At 47.6% G+C, this 25,431-nt stretch overlaps 1 protein-coding gene across 3 annotated transcripts in view; it reads left to right on the forward strand.

The window, feature by feature from the left end:
- LOC139388292 (neurexin 2a) overlaps nt 1-25,431 on the forward strand; it is a 284,104-nt gene that overhangs the window by 12,426 nt on the left and 246,247 nt on the right. Inside the window, exons 2-4 of one of the 3 annotated variants that reach the window (XM_071134880.1) lie at nt 293-310; nt 13,580-13,616; nt 19,255-19,259. In XM_071134880.1, the coding sequence (XP_070990981.1) occupies nt 293-310; nt 13,580-13,616; nt 19,255-19,259 (60 nt within the window). Of the gene's footprint in view, nt 1-292; nt 311-13,579; nt 13,617-19,254; nt 19,260-22,385; nt 22,404-25,431 lie in introns of all 3 variants that reach the window. The other 2 variants (XM_071134879.1, XM_071134881.1) reach the window with 2 other exon arrangements.

Here is a 25,431-nt window from a genome sequence, read left to right on the forward strand (position 1 = left end):
ACTGATTACACACTAATGGAAATGCTTTGCTTGCAGACTGAAAATATTTCGGCCAGCATTACTTGTCCCTGTTAGAAGGAAAACACAATTTGTCTTTGATAATGTGATCATTGTCAGTCTGTTTAACCACATCACAATAAAACAAATATAATTGCTCGTCAACAAAACAGACAGACTGTAAATGAAGATTGAACGTGGAGGTGGGGAAGCCCAGTGTAGCTGAGTTGTCGTGCAGTGAGAGACTTCCATCAGGCCTGTTAGGAGGAGCTCTGGTGGTGTAGTGGTGCCAGAGAATCCAACAGGCTCAGGGGTCCATGCTCTGGGTCCATGCTCTGGGTCCATGCTCTGGGTGCGCTGGGCCTCTGCATGTTAGAAATCACTGCTGCTGCTCACCGGAACAGCCAGCTACCCACACCTGTTATCTAATACTGTTGCGCTGTACATTTGTATATTATAAATGAGTGCACAGAAGGAATTAATGGTATTTTCAGTTACATTTTTACAGCATGCAACGATATCCACAAAGTTCGCGTGTTGACAGTCAGCACTGTGCGTACTGTACAGTAGCTATGAACGTTAATGTGCTTGAATGCACATGTTACCATTCTATTCCAAATGGTTTCCCTGACTAATTCTAACATACTATTCTGTGTGTATTCCTATGGAACACTGCACTGTCAGTGGACTGGTAGAGTTGATTCGTAAGCAGGGGCTGGTTGTGAAGGGCTATATCCAGGCCCTACATGGGATGATAATGATGAGTAGAAAGCTTCAGTTCAGAAGGGTCCTCTTTCAACCCCAGCTTCTAGTCACTCTTACTTTCCCTTGTGATGAGCAAGGGTGCTATGACCACGCTCACAGCAAAAGGCGAGCGTTGTTAAATTAAATGACATGCTGCAAAGAGAAAGAATGAGTCTTTATTGGATTAAAGCTTTGACATGGAGTCTGCGTCACATCCCGGTGAACAAGGCATGAAAACAAAGATGACACTTGAAAAAGGATGTGTTGAGCTAGATCTCCTCTTTTTGCTTTATCCGGAGCAATGCAATGTGACATCCAGCAGTAAGTCTTTGTAGTCCCCATATCAATGGACCTAGATGGCTGCCTATACAAAACGGTGAACAACGCCCCATTTAAAAATAGTAACCTCAATGCTTTTATTTTGTCTGCACTGAGGGCTTTCGTACTGTGGGTTAGTGATGACAACTTCTGGATTATAAGTGGTTGGAACTCCAGAGTGTCTCCAGGAGTCAGCCTGTGGATTCCCCCATGTCTGCAGTCCGTCATGGAGCCTGGGCTACCTGAATGGTGGCAAGGGGGGCAAGGTTGGGAATGCTTTTCAGGCCAGGAGACGTGGAGTGCAGCATCCTCTGATGTGCTGTGGGCAAAACTGGGTCTGTGAAAGAGAGATAAGAGAATCCACACGTGAATGTAGAACACCAACAGACAGTAACCACTGCTTCCTCTGTGTGTTAATAGTGTTTGTGTGTGCATTATGCAAACCACCATCTACAAAACGAAACAATTTTGGAGAATGACTTTATTTCAATTACTTGGTTCCCACTGGTTGACTCAATAGTGTTTCCACGTAAGTTCAATGAAATTACACTGAACCACCGTGGAACAGACATTGAATTGACATCTGTGATTCTGTGCCCAGTGGGTTAGTTGTTTATTTTATTATTATTTTTTTGTGCTTCTTTTTCTTTTAAGAGATGTTACGATGTCATACGGTACTTTTAATAGTTGATAGTGATGGTGTGAATGACTCTGAGCCTGTGAGAACCTCAGCACAGACATCTTTAAACGAGAGGACAGGACAGGACACAGCTGCTGCTGCTGCTGCTGCTGGTGGCCAGGGAGCTTAAAGCACCGCTGTCCTTGGTTTAATCCCCTCAAGAATACTCTCCTTCAAAACACTGCAACTGCATGGAGGAACAAACTCAGCAAAAGCACAAATCCTAACTCTTTACGCTTTGCCTTTTTCTTCAGAATATTCTCACACATTAAATGTCAAATCTGAGTGGATATTTCACAGATGGCCTTCTCATAGTCCACTTGTGAACTTTGGATTTAATACAATAACTATGAGGTTATTAAAGTGCAGATTGTCAGCTTTAATTTCAGTGTATTTTCATTCATACTGGGTGAACGTTTTTGAAATTACAGAACTTTTTGTACATAGTCCCCCATTTTTAGGGCTTGGATGTTATTGGATCAGACTGCTAGGTTGGAGGTGAACTAGCATTATTTAAAAGTGGCAATATGTCACTTTTTGGGTGACCTGACCAAATTCACATAGAAATGTGAGTTATAGATCTATCATTCTACTTGAAAGCAAGTCTAAGAAGCGGTAGATATGTTCTATGTGCTATGTTCTAAATGTTCTATGCTTCCTGTTTTCTTAAGTTTTGTTTTTTGCATCTTTTAATTTCAATTTTGTACACCAGCTGAAACAACAATATTTTTGCTTATGGAACATATATTTTTCTCAGTGCTTTACGTGGTACAATGATTCTCTACACTATACTCTCTTATCTTGTCATAAAAACTGAAACTAAGCAAACTATTAGAGTTTTAGCAACCAGGAAATGGCGGAGCGATTTTTCTGCATAGTGCAACGTTATATACACAGTGGCACACGTATTTCCCTTTCAAAGAAATGGGTTCACTCATATTTTTCTTGGAATCATGGATGAACTGAATAGTTAGAACTGGTTAGAAATGAATGAACAAACAACAGCAACATGTTTCACAGATAAGTTTTAATATGTTCAAAGGTTCTCTACGCACCTGCAAACAGAGCTGAATGTCAAATATATATCTGTAGTAGTAATGGAGAAAGAATTATGAGAGAGAATTATTATTGCAATATTTTTTTAAACCCACAAGAAAATCTACTTATTGCATAAAACACCTTTTTTCTCTTTTTTTAATCAGTCTTAATGACCTTTATAGCTTGTGTGCACTCATTTTGATTGTTTTATGGAGCATAGCAGAGACAGCAGTTAACTAGATTTAGCATTTAGCACTAATTTTATTGTTTCAAAGATTTATTGTAAATGTATTCATAGACATGTAATTACAATTACAGTGTGGAGGTGGAGTGTGGAGAAGGGGAGTGGGGAGCATGGAGGAAGGGGAGCATGGAGGAAGGGGAGTGGGGAGCATGGAGGAAGGGCAGCATGGAGGAAGGGGAGTGGGGAGCATGGAGGAAGGGGAGTAGGAAGCATGGAGGTGGGGAGCATGGAGGAAGAGAGTGGAGAGTGTGGTGGAGGGGAGTGGGGAGCAGGGAGGAAGGGGAGTGGGGAGCATGGAGGAAGGGGTGTGGGGAGCATGGAGGTGGGGAGCATGGAGGAAGGGAGTGGAGAGCATGGAGGAGGGGAGTGGGGAGCATGGAGGTGGGGAGCATGGAGGAAGGGAGTGGAGAGCGTGGAGGAGGGGAGTGGGGAGTTTGGTGGAGCGGAGCGTGAGGAAGGGAGTGGGGAGTGTGGTGGAGGGGAGCGTGGAGGAAGGGAGTGGGGAGCTTGGAGGAAGGGAGTGGGGAGCATGGAGGAAGGGAGAGGGGAGTCTGGAGGAGGGGAGTGGAGAGCGTGGTGGAGGGCAGCGGGGAGCGTTAAGGAAGGGAATGGGGAGCATGGTGGAGGGGAGCGTGGAGGAAGGGAGTGGGGGGTGTGGAGGAGGGGAGTGGAGAGCGTGGAGGAGGGGAGCGTGGAGGAAGGGAGTGGAGAGCGTGGTGGAGGGGAGTGGAGAGCGTGGTGGAGGGGAGCTTGGAGGAAGGGAGTGGGGAGCATGGAGGAAGGGAGAGGGGAGTGTGGAGGAGGGGAGTGGAGAGCGCGGTGGAGGGCAGCGGGGAGCGTGGTGGAGGGGAGCGTGGAGGAAGGGAGTGGGGAGCATGGAGGAAGGGAGGGGAGCGTGGAGGAGGGGAGTGGAGAGCGTGGTGGAGGGGAGCGGGGAGCGTTGAGGAAGGGAGTGGGGAGCATGGTGGAGGGGAGCGTGAAGGGGAGAATGGGGAGCATGCGGGAGGTTAGTGGGGAAAGGGAGTATGGACGAGGGGAGTGTGAAGCGTGGTGGAGGGGAGCAGGCAGGAGGGGAGTGGGGAGCGTGGTGGAGGGGAGCGTGGAGGAGGGGAGTGGGGAGCGCGGTGGAGGGGTGTGGGGTGCGTGGAGGTGGAGAGTGTAGAGGAAGGGAGTGGGGAGCGTGGAGGTGGGGAGTGTAGAGGAAGAGAGTGGGGAGAATGGAGGAAGGGGAGTGGGGAGCATGGAGGTGGGGAGTGGGGAGCGTGGAGGGGGGAGTGTTGAGGAGGGGAGTGTAGAGCGTGGTGGAGGGGAGCATGGAGGAAGGGAGTGGGGAGCATGGAGGAAGGGAGGGGAGCGTGGAGGAGGGGAGTGGAGAGCGTGGTGGAGCGGTGCTTAGAGGAAAGGAGTGGGGAGCATGGAGGTGGGGAGCATGGAGGAAGGGAGTGGAGAGCGTGGAGGAGGGGAGTGGGAGCGTGGTGGAGGGGAGCTTGGAGGAAGGGAGTGGGGAGCATGGAGGAAGGGAGAGGGGAGCGTGGAGGAGCATGAAGGAAGGGAGTGGGGAGCATGGAGGAAGGGAGGGAGCGTGGAGGAGGGGAGTGGAGAGCGTGGTGGAGCGGTGTTTAGAGGAAAGGAGTGGGGAGCATGGAGGAAGGGAGTGGAGAGCATGGAGGAGGGGAGTGGGGAGTGTGGAGGACGGTAGTGGGGAGCGTGGTGGAGGGGAGCGTGGAGGAAGGGAGTGGGGAGCATGGAGGAAGGGAGGGGAGCGTGGAGGAGGGGAGTGGAGAGCGTGGTGGAGGGGAGCGGGGAGCGTTGAGGAAGGGAGTGGGGAGCATGGTGGAGGGGAGCGTGAAGGGGAGAATGGGGAGCATGCGGGAGGTTAGTGGGGAAAGGGAGTATGGACAAGGGGAGTGTGAAGCGTGGTGGAGGGGAGCAGGCAGGAGGGGAGTGGGGAGCGTGGTGGAGGGGAGCGTGGAGGAGGGGAGTGGGGAGCGCGGTGGAGGGGTGTGGGGTGCGTGGAGGTGGAGAGTGTAGAGGAAGGGAGTGGGGAGCGTGGAGGTGGGGAGTGTAGAGGAAGAGAGTGGGGAGAATGGAGGAAGGGGAGTGGGGAGCATGGAGGTGGGGAGTGGGGAGCGTGGAGGAGGGGAGTGTGGAGGAGGGGAGTGTAGAGCGTGGTGGAGGGGAGTGGAGAGCGTGGTGGCGCGGTGCTTAGAGGAAAGGAGTGGGGAGCATGGAGGTGGGGAGCATGGAGGAGGGGAGTGGGGAGTATGGTGGAGCGGAGCGTGAGGAAGGGAGTGGGGAGTGTGGTGGAGGGGAGCATGGAGGAAGGGGAGTGGGGAGCTTGGAGGAAGGGAGTGGGGAGCATAGAGGAAGGGAGAGGGGAGCCTGGAGGAGGGGAGTGGAGAGAGTGGTGGAGGGGAGCGGGGAGCATTGAGGAAGGGAGTGGGGAGCATGGTGGAGGGGAGCGTGGAGGAAGGGAGTGGGGGGAGTGGAGAGCGCGGTGGAGGGCAGCCGGGAGCGTTGAGGAAGGGAATGGGGAGCGTGGAGGAGGGGAGTGGAGAGCGCGGTGGAGGGCAGCCGGGAGCGTTGAGGAAGGGAATGGGGAGCATGGTGGAGGGGAGCGTGGAGGAGGGGAATGGGGAGCATGCTGGAGGTTAGTGCGGAAAGGGTGTATGGAGGAGGGGAGTGTGGTGGAGGGGAGTGGGGAGCATGGAGGTGAGGAGCGGAGGAGGGGAGTGGGGGATGTGGAGGAAGGGAGTGTGGAGGAGGGGAGTGGAGAGCGTGGTGGAGGGGAGCGTGGAGGAAGGGAGTGGGGAGCGTGGAGGAGGGGAGTGGGGAGTGTGGAGGACGGTAGTGGGGAGCGTGGTGGAGGGGAGCGTGGAGGAAGGGAGTGGGGAGCATGGAGGAAGGGAGGGGAGCGTGGAGGAGGGGAGTGGAGAGCTTGGGTGAGGGGAGCGGGGAGCGTTGAGGAAGGGAGTGGGGAGCATGGTGGAGGGGAGCGTGAAGGGGAGAATGGGGAGCATGCGGGATGTTAGTGGGGAAAGGGAGTATGGACAAGGGGAGTGTGAAGCGTGGTGGAGGGGAGCAGGCAGGAGGGGAGTGGGGAGCGTGGTGGAGGGGAGCGTGGAGGAGGGGAGTGGGGAGCGCGGTGGAGGGGTGTGGGGTGCGTGGAGGTGGAGAGTGTAGAGGAAGGGAGTGGGGAGTGTGGAGGTGGGGAGTGTAGAGGAAGAGAGTGGGGAGAATGGAGGAAGGGGAGTGGGGAGCATGAAGGTGGGGAGCATGGAGGTGGGGAGTGGGGAGCGTGGAGGAGGGGAGTGGGGAGCATGGAGGAAGGGAAGTGGGGAGCATGGTTGAATGGGTGTGGGGAGCTTGGAGGTTGGGAGCATGGAGGAAGGGAGTGGAGAGCGTGGAGGAGGGGAGTGTAGAGCGTGGTGGAGGGGAGCATGGAGGAAGGGAGTGGGGAGTGTGGAGGAGGGGAGTGGGGAGGAGGGGAGTGGAGAGCGTGGTGGAGGGGAGCATGGAGGAAGGGAGTGAGGAGCGTGGAGGACGGGAGTGGGGAGTGTGGTGGAGGGGAGCGTGGAGGAAGGGAGTGGGGAGCGTGGAGGAGGGGAGTGGGGAGTGTGGAGGAGGGTAGTGGGGAGCGTGGTGGAGGGGAGCGTGGAGGAAGGAAGTGGGGCGCATGGAGGAAGGGAGTGGGGAGTGTGGAGGAGGGTAGTGGGGAGCGTGGTGGAGGGGAGTGTGGAGGAAGGGAGTGGGGCGCATGGAGGAAGGGAGTGGGGAGCGTTGAGGAGGGGAGTGGAGAGCGTGGTGGAGGGAGCAGGAAGCGTTGAGGAAGGGAGTGGGGAGCGTGGTGTAGGGGACCGTGGAGGAGGGGAGTGGGGAGCGCGGTGGAGGGGAGTGGGGTGCGTGGAGGTGGAGATAGTCGAGGAAGGGAGTGGGGAGCGTGGAGGTGGGGAGTGTAGAGGAAGAGAGTGGGGAGAATGGAGGAAGGGGAGTGGGGAGCATGGAGGAGGCGAGTGGGGAGCGTGGAGGGGAGTGTAGAGCGTGGTGGAGGGAAGCATGGAGGAAGGGAGTGGGGAGTGTGGAGAAGAGGAGTGGGGAGCGTGGTGGAGGGGAGCTTGGAGGAAGGGAGTGGGGATCATGGAGGAAGGGAGGGGAGCGTGAAGGAGGGGAGTGGAGAGCGTTGAGGAAGGGAGTGGGGAGCATGGTGGAGGGGAATGGGGAGCATGTGGGAGGTTAGTGGGGAAAGCGAGTATGGAGGAGGGGAGTGTGGAGCTTCGTGGAGGGGAGCGTGGAGGAGGGGAGTGGGGAGTGTGGAGGAGGGGAGTGGGGAGCGTGGTGGAGGGGAGCATGGAGGAAGGGAGTGGGGAGTGTGTGGGAGGGGAGTGGAGAGCGTGGTGGAGGGGAGCGGGGAGGAAGGGAGTGGGGAGCATGGAGGAAGGGAGGGGAGCGTGGAGGAGGGGAGTGGAGAGCGTGGTGGAGGGGAGCGGGGAGGAAGGGAGTGGGGAGCATGGAGGAAGGGAGGGGAGCGTGGAGGAGGGGAGTGGAGAGCGTGGTGGAGGGGAGCGGGGAGCGTTGAGGAAGGGAGTGGGGAGCATGGTGGAGGGGAGCGTGGAGGAGGGGGATGGGGAGCATGCGGGAGGTTAGTGGGGAAAGTGAGTATGGAGGAGGGGAGTGTGGAGCGTGTAGGAGGGGAGTGGGGAGTGTGGAGGAGGGGAGTGGGGAGCGTGGTGGAGGGGAGCTTGGAGGAAGGGAGTGGGGAGCATCGAGGAAGGGAGGGGAGCGTGGAGAAGGGGAGTGGAGCGCATGGTGGACGGGAGTAGGGTGCGTGGAGGTAGGGAGTGTAGAGGAAGGGAGTGGAGAGCTTGGAGGTGGGGAGTGGGGAGAATGGAGGAAGGGGAGTGGGGAGAATGGAGGAAGGGGAGTGGGGAGCATGGAGGTGGGAAGCATGGAGATGGGGAGCATGGAGGAGTGGAGTGGGGAGCGTGGAGGAGGGGAGTGGGGAGTGTGGTGGATGGGAGCGTGGAGGAAGGGAGTGGGGAGCGTGGAGGAGGGGAGTGGGGAGTGTGGAGGAGGGTCGTGGGGAGCGTGGTGGAGGGGAGCTGTTACGCACGCCTCTATGAAGAGGGAACGCAACACCCTGCTACAACTAAACTCTCCGTGAAGCGGAAAAGGTATGGACTGTAGGTGCGAGTAAGAATGACAAGACAGAATGTGGTACCGTTTACAAGGACTTTATTCCTTTACACGGTAATATGGGGAAAAGGGGCTGGACGGAACCAAAGCAAAGAAAGTAAATCTCAAAGCCCCCCCTCTCCTATCTTACCTGCCTACCCACTACTTACCTAATTTAGCACCACCTGGTGCCCTAACCAAAATACAGGGGGTGGTCCGCCCAGGTCTTACCTAGTGTGCCTAGACAGTGAATATACTATGGGTATATGTATGCCCGCGGGCCTCTTGCCTAAACACTCCCAAGGTGCCTTCCCCTTCCCCCCTGGGAACAAATGAAACAGAATATTAAACAATTTCACAAACAAACTAAGAAACAAAGGACATCAACTAAGCTCTACCTGAGCAACAAACTCACAAAACATACCAACTTCCCAGCATTATCAACCTCAGCAATCCCAACCTCCAGCAAAATCTACCTCTAGCAAAATCAATCTGCAATGACCTCCCAGCAAATCTCTCTCACCTGAACAGAACACTGGCTTTTATATAGCTTCAGAATTAATGTGTAACTGGAGACAGCTGTGTCTTGACGAGGGGGCGGGGTCAGCTCTCCAATTAGCCCTGGAGTCGACCAATCAGCTGCTTGAGGGATTTCAGGAAGCCATTTCCTGAAATAAACACATGCAAATACACAAACTACAACACAATCTGGGGAACGTAACAGGAGCGTGGAGGAAGGGAGTGTGGCGCATTGAGGAAGGGAGTGGGGAGCGTGGAGGAGGGGAGTGGAGAGCGTGGTGGAGGGAGCGGGGAGCGTTGAGGAAGGGAGTGGGGAGCATGGTTGAGGGGAGCGTGGAGGAGGAGAATGGGGAGCATGCGGGAGGTTAGTGGGGAAAGGGAGTATGGAGGAGGGGAGCTGGGAGCGTGGTGGAGGGGAGCGTGGAGGAGGGGAGTGGGGAGCGCGGGGGAGGGGAGTGGGGTGCGTGGAGGTGGAGAGTATAGAGGAAGGGAGTGGGGAGCGTGGAGGTGGGGAGTGTAGAGGAAGAGAGTGGGGAGAATGGAGGAAGGGGAGTGGGGAGCATGGAGGTGGGGAGCATGGAGGAGGGGAGTGGGGAGCGTGGAGGAGGGGAGTGTGGAGGAGGGGAGTGTAGAGCGTGGTGGAGGGAAGCATGGAGGAAGGGAGTGAGGAGCGTGGAGGAGGGGAGTGGGGAGTGTGGAGCAGTGTTGTGGGGAAAAGTAGCATGCAGGAGGGGAGTGGGGAAAGGGAGCATGGAGGAGGGGAGTGGGGAAAGGGAGCATGGAGGAGGGGAGTGGGGAAAGGGAGCATGGAGGAGGGGAGTGGGGAAAGGGAGCATGGAGGAGGGGAGTGGGGAAAGGGAGCATGGAGGAGGGGAGTGGGGAAAGGGGGATCTTGGTCCTCGTCATACGGGGGGGAAACACGAGAGCCTGTTGCTATGCCAACACAGATTGGGTATGCACAAGATGCATCCACCACGGTCAGGTTTGACACTTCAAAAGGAAAAATAAAGCTGGTGATGTTTATCTTAGTCAAAAACAGAATATTTCAGCTGTGACAAACCTCTGTGTCTTTGATGCTGTCTAGCTCTGCTCAGCTCTGACCTCTAGCCTAAGGCCTTGTGTTGACCTCATTTCCTCCTGCCCTCTGAAAGGTCAATGAATGGGGGGGGTGTAACAAACCGATACATGTGTATACACTTTATGTAACGAATCTCTTCTTCGTCTGAGGAAGAGTAAGAAGGATCGGACCAATATGCAGCGTGGTAAGATTTCGTCATCATTTACTGAACGCACAAAACAAAATAACAAAGTGAAATGGAAGAAACAAAACAGTTCTGTAAGGTGACATACAAAAAACAACTACCCACAAATCATAGTGGGAACACAGGCTACCTAAGTATGGTTCTCACTCAGAGACAACGATTGACAGCTGCCTCTGATTGGGAACCATACCAGTCCATAAGCAGAAATACAAAACATAGAACAAAAACAAAGAATGCCCACACCAACTCACACCCTGACCAAGCTAAAACAGAGACAGAAAAAGGAACTAAGGTCAGGATGTGACAGTAGCCCCCCCCCCCCCCCCCCTCCAAAGGTGTAGACTCCGGCAGGAGGGAGACTCTGGAAGCGCTGGACAGGAGGGAGACTCCAGAAGCGCTGGACAGGCGGGAGCACCTGCAGGGAGGAGACGGAGATACAGACTGGTGCATGGGGCTGCCACAGGAGGCCTGGTGCGTGGAGGAGGCACCGGATGGACCGAACCGTGGAGGCGTACTGGAGGTCTCGAGCACCGAGCCTGCACAACCTGTCCTGGCTGGATACTCCCCGTAGCCCAGCAAGTGCGGCGGGGTGGAACAGCCCGCACTGGGCTGTGCTGGCGAACCGGGGACACCGTGCGTAGGGCTGGTGCCATATACCCCGGGCCGATGAAACGCACTGGAGACCAGATGCGCTGATCCGGCTTCATTTCTCCTGGCTCGATGCCCACTCTAGCCCAGCCGATACGAGGCGCACCGGGCTATGCCTGCGCACCGGGGACACCGTGCGCCTCACGGCATAACACGGTGCCTGCCCGGTCCACCTCTCGCCACGGTAAGCACGGGGAGTTGGCTCAGGTCTCCTACCTGACTTAGCCACACTCTCCGTGTGCCCCCCCCAATAGTTTTTTTGGGGCTGACTCTCGTCCCTGTTGCGCTGCCGTGCTAACTCCTCATATCTCCTCATATCGCTTTGGCAGCCTCCAGCTCTTCCCTGGGGTGGCAGAGACATAAAAAAGGAACTAAGGTCAGGACGTGACAGTACCCCCCCCCAAAGGGGCCTCGATACAAGGCCCTGCGATGTAGCGCACCGGGCTATGCCTGCGCACCAGGGACACCGAATCTCTTCTTCGTCTGAGGAAGAGTAAGAAGGATCGTACCAATATGCAGCGTGGTAAGATTTCGTCATAATTTATTGACTGAACGCACAAAACAAAATAACAAGTGGGGTAAAAATGGGGGAAAATAATAACACAGAGACAACGATTGACAGCTGCCTCTGATTGGGAACCATACCAGGCCAAAAGCAGAAATACAAAACATAGAACAAAAACATTGAATGCCCAGCCGATAAACTCACGCCCTGACCAAGCTAAAACAGAGACATAAAAAGGAACTAAGGTCAGGACGTGACACCTTATTCATTAATAACTGGTACGTGGACATAGTCTAAAGATCTCTTGTGTTCTGATTAGATGATCAATAACATCTCATTGCATAGTTAAATTTGCCAATTTCCTCCAACACAGGTCTCACAAAGAGAACCAGCTAGCTCCGTGAATCACATTTGTTATGGAAGACTCAATGCCCTTTTGAATAAATGTTGTTGTCTCTGTCAACACAGTAAATACAATAGATGTGCTGATGGAGTGATTACTGTCTGTCTGTTACTGGTGGAAAAGTCCTTCCAATACACAAGGCTGTGTTTTGTTTAATCCAATTGTGTTCACGGTTTCTTTCTTTTCGATTGAGGCATAGCTGTTTATCTAAATGTGTTAGGAATGCTATTCGTTTTTGATTAATCTGTACGTGAAATGACAATGTATGAGGTTTGTTGAGCTGGAAAAAAGGTTATATCACAAATAACCTGCTAAAATGCCAGGGAGAGGAACATCACTGATGATGCAGCATATATGAGATGGTTACCATTTTGATCTCTAAAAGTGTTAAAATGTCCTACATTATACAGATAGTTTATAAGGAAACTTCCAGCACCCTGAAGATGAAAGCACTGAAAAATATAACTGTCAAAAAAAGACTGCAAGAAATCGCTTAAAAAATTCTACCTGGTCTTTGTTCGGGCTGAACAATTCCCTTAATTTCTTGCGTGTGGATGCTTATGGCGTAATTGTGTGAGGCAAATGCTTATCTTTGGTCATTTAAAGACTTGTTCAATCAGCCACATTCTTTGTCTAACACAATTCTGGTTAATTTTAATTACTAAATGCTCACATTCAAGCGGCAAGCCACAAGGCCTTTGGTCCATTTGTTTACACAATATAATTGATTCTGTGATGTCCACAGAATCGGTGCGTTCCAGTTCTAGTTTATTGAGTTACATTGTATTTTATGAATGTGTTTTGCATATGATGTGTTCTTCCCTGGCCAACAACTGCAGCACTATGATTACATTAAAGCTGTCACATTATGCCTCCCACACCCTGGGTTATTGATTGTTATGGCCCTCCCTGGCCCTGGACCTGCTTATGTTGTAATGCTGAATCTAGTTAAGGAGACAGTCCTCACTACCTTCATCCTATTGAAGGGACTGGTTTGAATCTAGTTAAGAAGACAGTCCTCACTACCTTCATCCTATTGAAGGGACTGGTTTGAATCTAGTTAAGGAGACAGTCCTCACTACCTTCATCCTATTGAAGGGACTGGTTTGAATCTAGTTAAGGAGACAGTCCTCACTACCTTCATCCTATTGAAGGGACTGGTTTGAATCTAGTTAAGAAGACAGTCCTCACTACCTTCATCCTATTGAAGGGACTGGTTTGAATCTAGTTAAGGAGACAGTCCTCACTACCTTCATCCTATTGAAGGGACTGATTTGAATCTAGTTAAGGAGACAGTCCTCACTACCTTCATCCTATTGAAGGGACTGGTTTGAATCTAGTTAAGGAGACAGTCCTCACTATCTTCATCCTATTGAAGGGACTGGTTTGAATCTAGTTAAGGAGACAGTCCTCACTACCTTCATCCTATTGAAGGGACTGGTTTGAATCTAGTTAAGGAGACAGTCCTCACTACCTTCATCCTATTGAAGGGACTGGTTTGAATCTAGTTAAGAAGACAGTCCTCACTACCTTCATCCTATTGAAGGGACTGGTTTGTGTCCCTGTCGCATGCATTGTTCGAGGTATATATTTGCGGTGCTGGTTTCGATTTATTTACACTGGAGAACATTGGAGAACTTCATATGAACAAAAATGTTTATTGTAAAAGTGACAAAAGCCTTATTCTAATGTGAGAAAGCTGTCTGCTCAAGAGTAAGCCTGTGTGTTCCATTAGAAAAAACGCTTCTGTGTGAGCAACTACCCTAGAGGGTTGCAACAATTTAGAAGCTTTTTTTCTTATCCCGCTCTTCCCACTCTTTGTATCAGTCCTCACTACCTTCATCCTATTGAAGGGACTGAGGCGTTTGTCTGTTTTTAGTTTAATTTCCTCCTCCGTTTTAGTTTTGATTTGAACTCTGACATCCGTACCTATCCCAGGATGTCTGTCACAAACTGCAGTCCATCGGTTGTGACAATGCTTTTGTTTCTTCCCGTTCCTTTTTATGACCTTCCTGTTGTTCCTATTCTTTTTTCTGTTCTCTCCCTCAAGGTCTGGCGCACTTGATGTTAAACCGCCAAGGTATGGGGTCTGTTGGTTTTCTTTTCCTCCCTCAACCACCTACACACTCTCTCTCACTGCCCTGAAATCATTTTACTTCCATGAAATCATTTTACTTCATTGTAACACACTGACATTTCCCTTCCTCTTCCCCCTTCCATTTACTTGTCCTTTCATTTCTGCTTCCTGTCATGTTGTGCTATCTGTGCCCACACCACTTCAACTATGTCCGTCAAACCCTTGTCCCCACCTCTGGCCAGCTACTGGAACTTCACCTTTGACCTCTACAGCCTTTCACCAAGGTAAAGCTTTTACGCCCACAGTCTTTCATCGGTTTGGTTTTCATGTGATCCTCTCCAAGAGAAAACATACCTCGTGCTTCAGATGATTCGTGATTGCAATTGCTCTTAAATCTGTCTTTGAAATTACAACATACATGTTGCTTCTTCTGTATACATACACTATGGTTCTCTTCCGTTATGATACAACTGAATGGAGATGAAATAGGAGAATATGTACAATGTTTAATTAATATTCACACAATTAACCCAATAATTTAAAAGTTAATGTTATGCAGTCTGTTTGCTCAACGACAATGTTTGTTGAGTTTGAAAAGGTAGTCAGTCGTAATCAAATCAAATCAAATTGTATTGGTCACATACACCTATTTAGCGAAATGATTGTGTTCCTAGCTCCAACAGTGCAGTAATATCTAACAATACACAACAATACACACTAATCTAAAAAGTAAAAGAATGTAATTAAGAAATATATACATATTAAGACGACCAATGTCAGAGACCGGAGTATAAATAAATATATACACGTATGTATGTATGTATGTATGTATGTATGTGTGTATGTATGTATGCATATAATGAGTAGGTATGTCCAAACTATGTATATGTATATATATATAAATATATAAGTCGGAAGTTTACATACACCTTAGCCAAATACATTTAAACTCAGTTTTTCACAATTCCTGACATTTAATCCTAGTAAAAATTCCCAGTTTTGGTCAGTTAGGATCACCACTTTATTTTAAGAATGTGAAATGTCAGAATAATAGTAGAGAAAATTATTTATTTCAGCTTTTATTTCTTTCATCACATTCCCAGTGGGTCAGACGTTTACATACACTCAATTAGTATTTGGCAGCATTGCCTTTAAATTGTTTAATTTGGGTGAAACGTTTCGGGAGCCTTCCAAAAGCTTCCCACAATAAGTTGGGTGAATTTTGGCCCATTCCTCCTGACAGAGCTGGTGTAACTGAGTCAGGTTTGTAGGCCTCCTTGCTTGCACACACTTTTTCAGTTCTGCCCACACATTTTCTATAGGATTGAGGTCAGGGCTTTGTGATGGCCACTCGAATACCTTGACTTTGTTGTCCTTAAGCCATTTTGCCACAACTTTGGAAGTATGCTTGGGGCCATTGTCCATTTGGAAGACTCATTTGCTACCAATGTTTAACTTCCTGACTGATGTCTTGAGATGTTGATTCAATATATTCACATAATTTCCATCCTCATGGGCCATCTATTTTGTGAAGTGCACCAGACCCTCCTGCAGCAAAGCACCCCCACAACATGATGCTGCCACCCCCGTGCTTCACGGTTGGGATGGTGTACTTTGGCTTGCAAGCCTCACCCTTTTCCTCCAAACATAACAATGGCCATTATGGTCTAACAGTTTTATTTTTGTTTCATCAGACCAGAAGACATTTCTCAAAAAAGTATGATCTTTGTCCCCATGTGCAGTTGCAAACCGTAGTCTGGCTTTTTTTTGGCGGTTTTCGAGCAGGGGCTTCTTCCTTGCTGAGCAGCCTTTCAGGTTATGTCGATATAGGACTCGTTTTACTGTGGATACAGATACTTTTGTACCTGTTTCCTCCAGCATCTTCACAAGGTCCTTTGCTGTTGTTCTGTGATTGATTTGCACTTTTCGCACCAAAGTACGTTCATCTCTAGGAGACAGAACGTATCTCCTTCCTGAGCGGTATGATGGCTGTGTGGTCTCATGGTGTTTATACTTGCGTGCTATTGTTTGTACAGATGAACGTGGTAACTTCAGGCGTTTGGAAATTGGTCCCAAGGATGAACCAGATTTGTGGAGGTCTACCATTTTTTTTCTGAGGTCTTTGCTGATTTCTTTTAATTTTCCCATGAGGTCAAGTAAAGAGGCACTGAGTTTGAAGGTAGGCCTTGAAATACATCCACTCCAATTGATAGCCAATCAGAAACTTCTAAAGCCATAACATTATTTTTCTGATATTTTCTAAGCTGTTTAAAGGCACAGTCAACGTAGTGTATGTAAACTTCTGACCCACTGGAATTGTGATACAATGAATTATAATTGAAATAATCTGTCTGTAAACAATTGTTGGAAAAAATGACTTGTGTCATGCACAAAGTAGATGTCCTAACCCACTTGCCAAACTATTAGTTTGTTAACAAGCAATTTGTGGAGTGGTTGAAAAAACAGTTTTAATGACTCCAACCTAAGTGTATGTAAACTTCCGACCTCAACTGTATGTGTTTGTGTGTATATATCTTTAGTTTTGACATACCTACCCATTCAAGGGGTTTTCTTTATTTTTACTATTTTCTACACTGTAGAATAACAGTGAAGACATCAGAACTATGAAATAACACATATGGAATCATGTAGTAACCAAAAAAGTGTTAAACAAATATAAATATATTTATATTCTTCAAAGGAGCCACCCTTTGCCTTGACGACAGATTTACACACTCTTGGCATTCTCTCAACCAGCTTCATGATCAATTATTTTCCAACAGTCTTGAAGGAGTTCACACATTTGCTGAGCACTTGTTGGCTGCTTTTCCTTCACTCTGTGGTCCAACTCATCCAAAACATCTCAATTGGGTTGAGCTCGGGTGATTGTGGAGGCCAGGTCGTCTGATGCAGCTCTCCATCACTCCTTCGTGGTCAAATAGCCCTTACTCTGCACTTCACGGTGGGGACCATGCATGCTGAGATCATCCATTCATCTACTCTGCGTCTCACAAAGACACGACGGTTGAAACCAAAAATCTCAAATTTGGAATTAGACAAAAGGACAGATTTCCACCGGTCTAATGTCCATTGCTCGTGTTTCTTGGCCCAAGCAAGTCTCATCTTCTCATTGGTGTCCTTTAGTAGTGGTTTCTTTGCAGCAATTTCACCATAAAGGTCTGATTCACGCAGTCTCCTCTGAACAGTTGATGTTGAGATGTCTGTTACTTGAACTCTGTCAAGCATTTATTTTGACTGCAATCTGAGGTGCAGTTAATTTCTGAGGCTGGTAGCTCTAATGAACTTGTCATCTGCAGCAGAGGTAACTCTGGGTCTTCCTTTCCTGTGTGGGTCCTAATGAGAGCCAGTTTCATCAAGGCGCATGATTGTTTTTCAAACTGCACTTGAAGAAACGTTCAAAGTTCTTGACATTTTCCGGATCGACTGACCTTCATGTCTTTACCAAATAGGGCTATCTTCTGTATACCACCCCTACCTTGTCACAACACAACTGATTAGCTCAAATGCATTAAGAAGGGAAAAAAATCCACAAATTCACTTTTAACAAGGCACACCTGTTAATTGAAATGCATTCCACCTCATGGAGCTGGTTGAGAGAATGCCAAAAGTATGCAAAGCCGTCAAGGCAAAGGGTGGCTACTTTGAAGATTCTCAAATGTAAAATATATTTTTATTTGTTTAACACTTTTTTTTGGTTACTTCATGATTCCATATTCGTTATTTCATAGTTTTGATGTCTTCACTATTATTCTATAATGTAGAAAATGTCGAAAATAACAAAAAAAACCTTGAATTAGTCACTTTGTCCAAACTTTTGACTGGTACTGCACATATGAAGTGGTTAAAACAGTATGTAAACATTATTAAAGTGACAAGTGTTCCATTATTCAAGTGACTAGGAAATTATTATCTTTGTGCATCTGCATTTTCCAGGCAGAATTATGCATGGCTGTGCTGCACACGTTAATCTAATCTGCATGCCTTTAAGATCCAGATTTAGTTAGTATTTAGGCATGCCTGTCCTAAGGCCAGCCAGATATAAATAAACATTTCAGGCCTTTACATCAAGGTTTCCTGGTAACAGAATGAGTTTTTTTCCCAGCAGTACGTTAATAGCATAACAGGAAGGTATTCTACAGGAATGAAAACATTGAGAGACAAATCAGACGAACAGTCGCAGCCAGACAGACGGCGACACAGAAGGATGACAGGCAGGCAAGCTGACGCACCATATTGGACCACCAGCGAGTTCATTAAATCATCTTTCATGAACAAATTATAGGCAAATTAATACATCTTTGAATTGTTCATGGACAGCATTTGATGCTCTCTCTAGATGATGTACCTAATACAAAGAGACATAGCAGTTAATATAGACAATACTCTGCAGTTAATAGGAGGAAAACAAAACTTCCTAAATTCACCAATTGCATCTGTATGTCCACATGGCTTCCTCTGGTTACTTCTATTTAAATAAACAAAGAGAGCCCAGTACCTACTGATGAATACTGGGTCTTAATCTAGATAACGCTGTGAGTGCCATTATCATTCAGAGCGAGGTGTGGTGTCAACTGTCCATGTGGGCTTTGGTATTAATACTGAATGTCAGACATATCAAAAGTAATGCCTTCAATCAAGTACATGATCATTTACTACTTTGCTTCAGACAGGAATAAGTTGAGCTTTTGCTGATCAAAGTATTCATCCTGTCGCCATGGCAATTGGCCTGCCTTCAACAGAAAGGATCGGCAATTACAGTCCTTTTACAGCTAGACTAACACACTGCTCTGCTGCTCACTGGCTCGAACAGCGTTGTAATACGGTGCATCCTTTCTCCATCGCTAGCTAGCTGACACAGGCATTAATTTCAGGGTCAAACATCTAACAAACTAGCTAGGCTACATAATGACATGGTTCCTTCTTGTTAACTGCCAATTACTGAGCTGTCCAAAGAAACCATTTGAATAGAGTCTATACCGTAACTGCTATTACTGATTCTAACCACCAAATATTTTTTGTACTAGCACCATTTTCCTTTATGGTTTTGACAAAAGTACTTGAGATAATGAAGGAAGCAGCTTTAATGGATATTTGCATCTCATGTAGAGGTAGATCCATACATATTTTTGTACTCAAACTGTCTACGGTAACAAAGAGCTTGCCAGCTTGTAGTCCTAAAAACTGGAAATGAATTACCTCTAGTTCATTCAGCCATTCCTATGTGGAAAATGAATGGGGAAATGAATTACCTCTAGTTTGTTCAGTCATTCCTATGGGGAAAATGAACGGGGAAAGAATGGGGTTTTGTGATAACCTCTGACCTTATTTTTGGCATTTAACACAGGCTTATGTGATCTTATATGTTTTGTTCTATGAGATAATAGCAGTCAGTTAACGTGACCTTCATGAATTATGAAGCCTTTATGTGCTTTACGTGCGTCGTTTGATTACATAAATTCTTCAAAATTCACAAAGTTTTTTTATTGATTTATTTCACCTTTATTTAACCAGGTGGCTAGTTGAGAACAAGTTCTCATTTACAACTGCGACCTGGCCAAGATAAAACATAGCAGTTCGACACAGAGTTACACATGGAATAAACAAACATACAGTCAGTAATACAGTAGAAAAGGTCTATCTATATACAGTGTGTGCAAATGAGGTAAGATAAGGATGGTAAGGCAATAAAATTGGCCATAGTGGCAAAGTAATTACAATATAGCAATTAAACACTGGGGTGAATGATGTGCAGAAGATGAATGTGCAAGTAGAGATACTGGGGTGCAAAGGAGCAAAATAAATAAATACAGTATGGGGATGAGGTAGTTGGATGGGCTATTTACAGATGGGCTATGTACAGGTGCAGTGATCTGTGAGCTGCTCTGACAGCTGGTACTTAAAGTTAGTGAGGAGATATGAGTCTTCAGCTTCAGTGATTTTTGCAGTTCGTTCCAGTCATTGGCAGCAGAGAACTGGAAGGAAAGGCGGTCAAAAGAAGAATTGGCTTTGGGGGTGACCAGTGAAATATAGCTGCTGGAGCACGTGCTTTGGGTGGGTGCTGCTGTGGTGACCAGTGAGCTGAGATAAGGCGTGGCATTACCTAGCAAAGACTTGTAGATGACCTGTAGCCAGTGGGTTTGGCGACGAGTATGAAGCGAGGGCCAGCCAACGAGAGCGTACAGGTCGGGTTTTGGTGACAAAACTGATGGCACTGTGATAGACTGCATCCAATTTGTTGAGAAGGGTGTTGGAGGCAATTTTGTAAATGACATCGCCAAAGTCGAGGATCGGTAGGATAGTCAGTTTTACGAGGGTATGTTTGGCAGCATGAGTGAAGGATGCTTTGTTGCGAAATAGGAAGCCGATTCTAGATTTAATTTTGGATTGGAGATGCTTAATGTGAGTCTGGAAGGAGAGTTTACAGTCTAACCAGACACCTAGGTATTTGTAGTTGTCCACATATTCTAAGTCAGAACCATCCAAAGTAGTGATGCTGGACGGGCGGGCAGGTGCGGGCAGGGATCGGTTGAAGAGCATGCATTTAGTTTTACTTGCATTTAAGAGCAGTTGGAGTCCACGGAAGGAGAGTTCTATGGCATTGAAGCTCGTCTGGAGGTTAGTGAACACAGTGTGCAAAGAAGGGCCAGAAGTATACAGAATGGTGTCGTCTGCGTAGAGGTGGATCAAAGAATCACCAGCAGCAAGAGCGACATCATTGATGTATACAGAGAAGAGAGTCGGCCTGAGAATTTAACCCTGTGGCACCCCCATAGAGACTGCCAGAGATCCGGACAAAAGGCCCTCGACTTGACACCAGAAAGTGACGTTAGCTGATGAAGATATTCTCATAGAACAAAACGTATAAGATCTCCTAAGCCTGTGTTTACCACAGACCTTATTTTCTGCATTTATCCAACCCCCCCCAAGAAAAAAACAACAACATTTATTTCCCCAAAGGCTTTGGCCAACGAGCCATGGCGTTAATGCCTACAAAAAGACTCCAGTACTATTGCTCTCTATACCTGTGGGTTTCTACCGTATGTTTCACATCACACAATGTGTGCACAACATGACCTGAATGAATGAATTTCACATTAAAACAATTTTTTTAAACCTTTATTATTAACTAGGCAAGTCAGTTATGAACAAATTCTTATTTCCAATGACGGCCTACCCCGGCCAAACCCTACCCCGGCCAAACCCTAACCCGGACGAAGCTGGGCCAATTGTGCGCCGCCATTTGGGACTCCTTTCACAGCCGGTTGTAATACAGCCTGGAATCAAACCAGGGTCTGTAGTGACGCCTTTAGCACTGAGATGCAGTGCCTTAGTCCACTGCGCCACTCTGAGGCATAGGTAAAGGAGGACAGCTGAATTGGTATGTCTACTCAGTTGAAACAACCCAACTTCACATGCTGTGGCTGTCCATTCATGTTTCAGGACACCGTTGACCTACTGTCACTTTGTGATCCCGGCACAACAACTTGTCTGCTAACCGTGAGGACATTTGTGAACAGTGAAAGAGCAGTGTGGCTTTTCTGCTACTGGGTGCACAAACAGGAAGAACGGATACTAAGATCATATTAAACTATATTTATATCCATGGTATATTGCCTACATGAGACTGACTAGAGTATGCTTTATAAAAAGCATACGGTTTTAAGTGGATGGAGTAGGTGTTGAAGGATTTGATCAAAGCCTTTATTGACTTTAGAGTGGATGGAGCAGGTGTTGAAGGATTTGATCAAAGCCCTGACTGACTGTTTTGAGTGGATGGAGTAGGTGTTGAAGGATTTGATCAAAACCCTGAATGACTGTTTTGAGTGGATGGAGTAGGTGTGGATGAATTTGATGAAAGCCCTGATTGTTTTGAGTGGATGGAGTAGTTGTTCAAGGATTTGTTGAAGGATTTGATCAAAACCCTGACTGACAGTTTTGAGTGGATGGGGTAGGCTTTGAAGGATTTGATGAAAGCCAAGATTGACTTTTGAGTGGATGGAGTAGGTGTTGAAGGATTTAATCAAAGCCCTGACTGTTTTGAGTGGATGGAGTAGGTGTTGAAGGATTTGATCAAAGCCTTGATTGACTTTTGAGTGGATGGAGTAGGTGTTGAAGGATTTGATCAAAGCTCTGACTGACTGTTTTGAGAGGATGGAGTAGGTGTTGAAGGATTTGATCAAAACCCTGAATTACTATTTTGAGTGGATGAAGTAGGTGTTGCAGGATTTCATCAAAACCCTGACTGACTGTTTTGAGTGGATGGAGTAGGTGTTGAAGGATTTGATCAAAGCCTTGATTGACATTTGAGTGGATGGAGTAGGCTTTGAAAGATTTGATCATAGCCCCGACTGACTGTTTTGAGTGGATGGAGTAGACGTTGAAGGATTTGATCAAAGCCCTGACTGACAGTTTTGAGTGTATGGAGTAGGCTTTGAAAGATTTGATCATAGCCTTGATTGACTGTTTTTAGTGGATCGAGTAAGCGTTGAAGGAATTGATTAAGACCCTGACTGTCTGTTTTGAGTGGATGGAGTAGGTGTTGAAGGATTTGATCAAAACCCTGACTGACTGTTTTGAGTGGATGGAGTAGGTGTTGAAGGGTTTGATCAAAACCCTGTCTGACTGTCTTGAGTGGATGGAGTAGGTGTTGAAGGGTTTGATCAATACCCTGACTGACTGTCTTGAGTGGATGGAGTAGGGGTTGAAGGGTTTGATCAAAACCCTGACTGACTGTTTTTTTCTTCTTCTCTCCTCGCAGCCGTATCATCGCAATCTGGTAAGATAGCATACCTTTTATTTGACAGTGAATAGCAGCTGCATTTTTGAATTGCATTGAATGTATTCTGACAATGTCTGCCCCAGTTCTGCAGTGAGAGTTGCATAAACATTTGGGTAATTATGGAAACAGGTCATACTGTGACGGTCTTACAATGGATCTGCGCTTTAAATCCTTGTCGTACAAGGGCATGTTTGCTTTTTTTATGAGCCTAGTAGAACATTCCAGAGAGTCTGAATGTCCCCTATCAGTGAAGGATATGAACACCTGGGAAAGAGACAGATTTTTCCTCAAATACCTACAGTACTTTTCAAACATTGTATCTTCTATCAGATCATAGCAACTGGTGGGTAGTGGAGTTTGTAGTTTTTGTTTAGCAAGACACAGATGTACCTCTAAATATGTCTAGGTTTGCCAGACCATTTCCTGTGAGTAGGTGAAATAGAAAGCCTTTGACACCAGAGGAGGCTGGTGGGAGGAGCTAGAGGAGGACATGCTCATTGTAATGGCTGGAAGGGTATCCATGGAACAGAGTCGAACATTGTTTCCATGTGTTTGATGTGTATGATACTGTTCCGTTCATTCCATTCCAGTCATTACAATGTCCTCCTATATCACCTCCCACCAGCCTCCTCTGACACAATTGTATGTGTTGGATAATGAGAAGTAGAGGAAAAAGACAGGACAGGTAATGATGCGTGGATTGTGACATCACAGAAACATTGCTAGAGGCAATAGACTATGCTGTTCTATAATACAGCAACAACTAACCATGACTTTGCGGTAGTCATTACACGCAAAGCATTGCCATGGCTTTTCACTTGACATGGCCTTCATCCGTGAGCTGTGCTGCTGCTGGTCGCCAAATGAGGTGTAGCAAAGATCCATTACAGTTGTCGCAGGGGTGGGCAACTCCAGTCCTCAGGAGCCTGATTGGTGTCAGACTTTTTCTCCATCCCTAGCAAACACAGTTGAATAAATCAAATTGCATTCTAAACTGAAGATCACAATTAAGTGATTATTGGAGTCAGGTGTGTTAGCTGGGGCTGGGGCAAAGCTGTGACACCAATCAGGCCCCCGAGGACTGGAGTTGCCCACCCCTGAATGCATACAGCACATTCACCCTGTGGAGCTGTATTCCCTTGATGCAATTAAGCAATTCCATGTCTTCCAACAATATCTGTTTGGCTAAATGTAGCATTGATGATGGGCACAGCATTATTTTCTCTGTCTGGGATCTGACCTAAGAGCCCGGTAGTAACCTTTCTAATGTTGCTAGGGAGATGTAGATACCTGCTGGTTTAATTTCTCCAGAGAGTTCAAAGCTGGCCACGTGATGTCTGTCTGTCTGTGTCTGTCTGTCTCTCTTTAGCAAGGATCCACCTAATCCAGCCAGGGGATTTCACTCCCTCTTTTTGTTTCTGTTAGCCCATGTCTTTATGTAGCTTGGATAATTTTCGCAGGCACATTATAATAGAAGCACTTTAAAGTCAGCTTAAAAAGGTGGGCACTTAAGTCTATCCTTCTTTTCAATGGCCATTTCAATAGATTACAATAAGTCTCAGACACATGTTAGAGGTGTATAGGCGGTAAAAGTTATCATTATGAGTTATGGTAGGAAGTCTTCCTCCGGGCCACAGTATAGGAGTAGATAAGCTGCATACGGATTCCATTTCCTGGGCCTTTGAGAGCATTAGTCACATGGTTGTGCCCCACAGCTAGCAGCTTTATGGTAGTATTACCATTTCTGTCATGTGCCACCTATTGGAATCTGACACCTACACATCCTGCCTTGCAGCTCTGAGCTGAGGTGTGTAATGGAGGTACTGTATGTCTGCACTACGGGGACAGAAAGTTGTTGTTTCTGCAAATTGTCTTTGGCATTCTGACAATAAAAATTGTGATGGGGTAAGTCTGTTTGGTGCTGGCTAGGGCAGGAATTTGAGATAGGGTAAGAGTGTAAGGAAGGTCGACTGAAGGCTTTGGTTGTCTTAGCCTTTCACTTTCACAGGACAATAAACTTTAACTGGACAATAAAACAATGTGCTGACTTTTGAGAAAATTGATGTGCAGTATTGGCTTTACATTAAGCTGCGTTGCCTGTTTCCTAAATGGGCTTCATAAAGTCCATACCTCATGTATATCAACACTTATTCTAAACACTCAAAATACTTGACATTTAGAATCAGTTGAAACCTTGATTGATTTAGTCATCTGGTTCCAATTATTCCCAGTAATTATTCCCAGTATTTGCTCATTGTAAGTGTGTGTGTGTGCGCGGACTGGAATATTAAAAAGATAGCGTTTGATTGAATGTATACCTCTGGGCATTAAGGGGGCCAGTGATTAATCACATCAGTGAGCCAGAGAGGAATGGGCTGTTGCTGAGACTGGGGGACTGGATTCTGGTGCTGCTATATATACTACTGGTCTGACTAGGGGATGGGAGTGGTACTGCTAGACATACTACTGGTCTGACTGGGGATGGGAGTGGTACTGCTATATATACTACTGGTCTGACTGGGGGATGGGAGTTGTACTAGTGAAAGCGGAACGTCGATATTACGAGGAGTTGTACCAACGAGACAAGCACGAGAGGCAGCCCCATAAAACATTTTTTGGGGAGCACACGGGGAGATTGGCTGAGTCAGGTTGGAGACCTGAGCCAACTCCTCATGCTTACCGTTGGGAGGGTGTGACTGGTCAGACACTGTGTTACGCAGTGATGCGCACGGTGTCTCCAGTTCGCATTCATAGCCCGGTGCGCTCTATTCCAGCTCCTCGCATTTGCCGGGCTAGAATGGGCATTCAGCCAGCCCGGTACCACCAGTGCCGGCACCACGCACCAGACCTCCAGGGCGCCTCCACAGTCCAGTACGTCCTGTGCCTCCTCCCCGCACTCGCCCTGAGGTGCGTGTCTTTAGCCCGGTGCCACCTGTACTGGTCCCACGCACCAAGTCTCCAGTTCGCCTCCACAGTCCAGTACGTCCTATGCCTGCTCCTCGCACTCGCCCTGAGATGCGTGTCT

Source organism: Oncorhynchus clarkii, chromosome 29 (genome assembly GCF_045791955.1).
Source record: "Oncorhynchus clarkii lewisi isolate Uvic-CL-2024 chromosome 29, UVic_Ocla_1.0, whole genome shotgun sequence".
Classification (NCBI taxonomy): domain Eukaryota; kingdom Metazoa; phylum Chordata; class Actinopteri; order Salmoniformes; family Salmonidae; genus Oncorhynchus; species Oncorhynchus clarkii.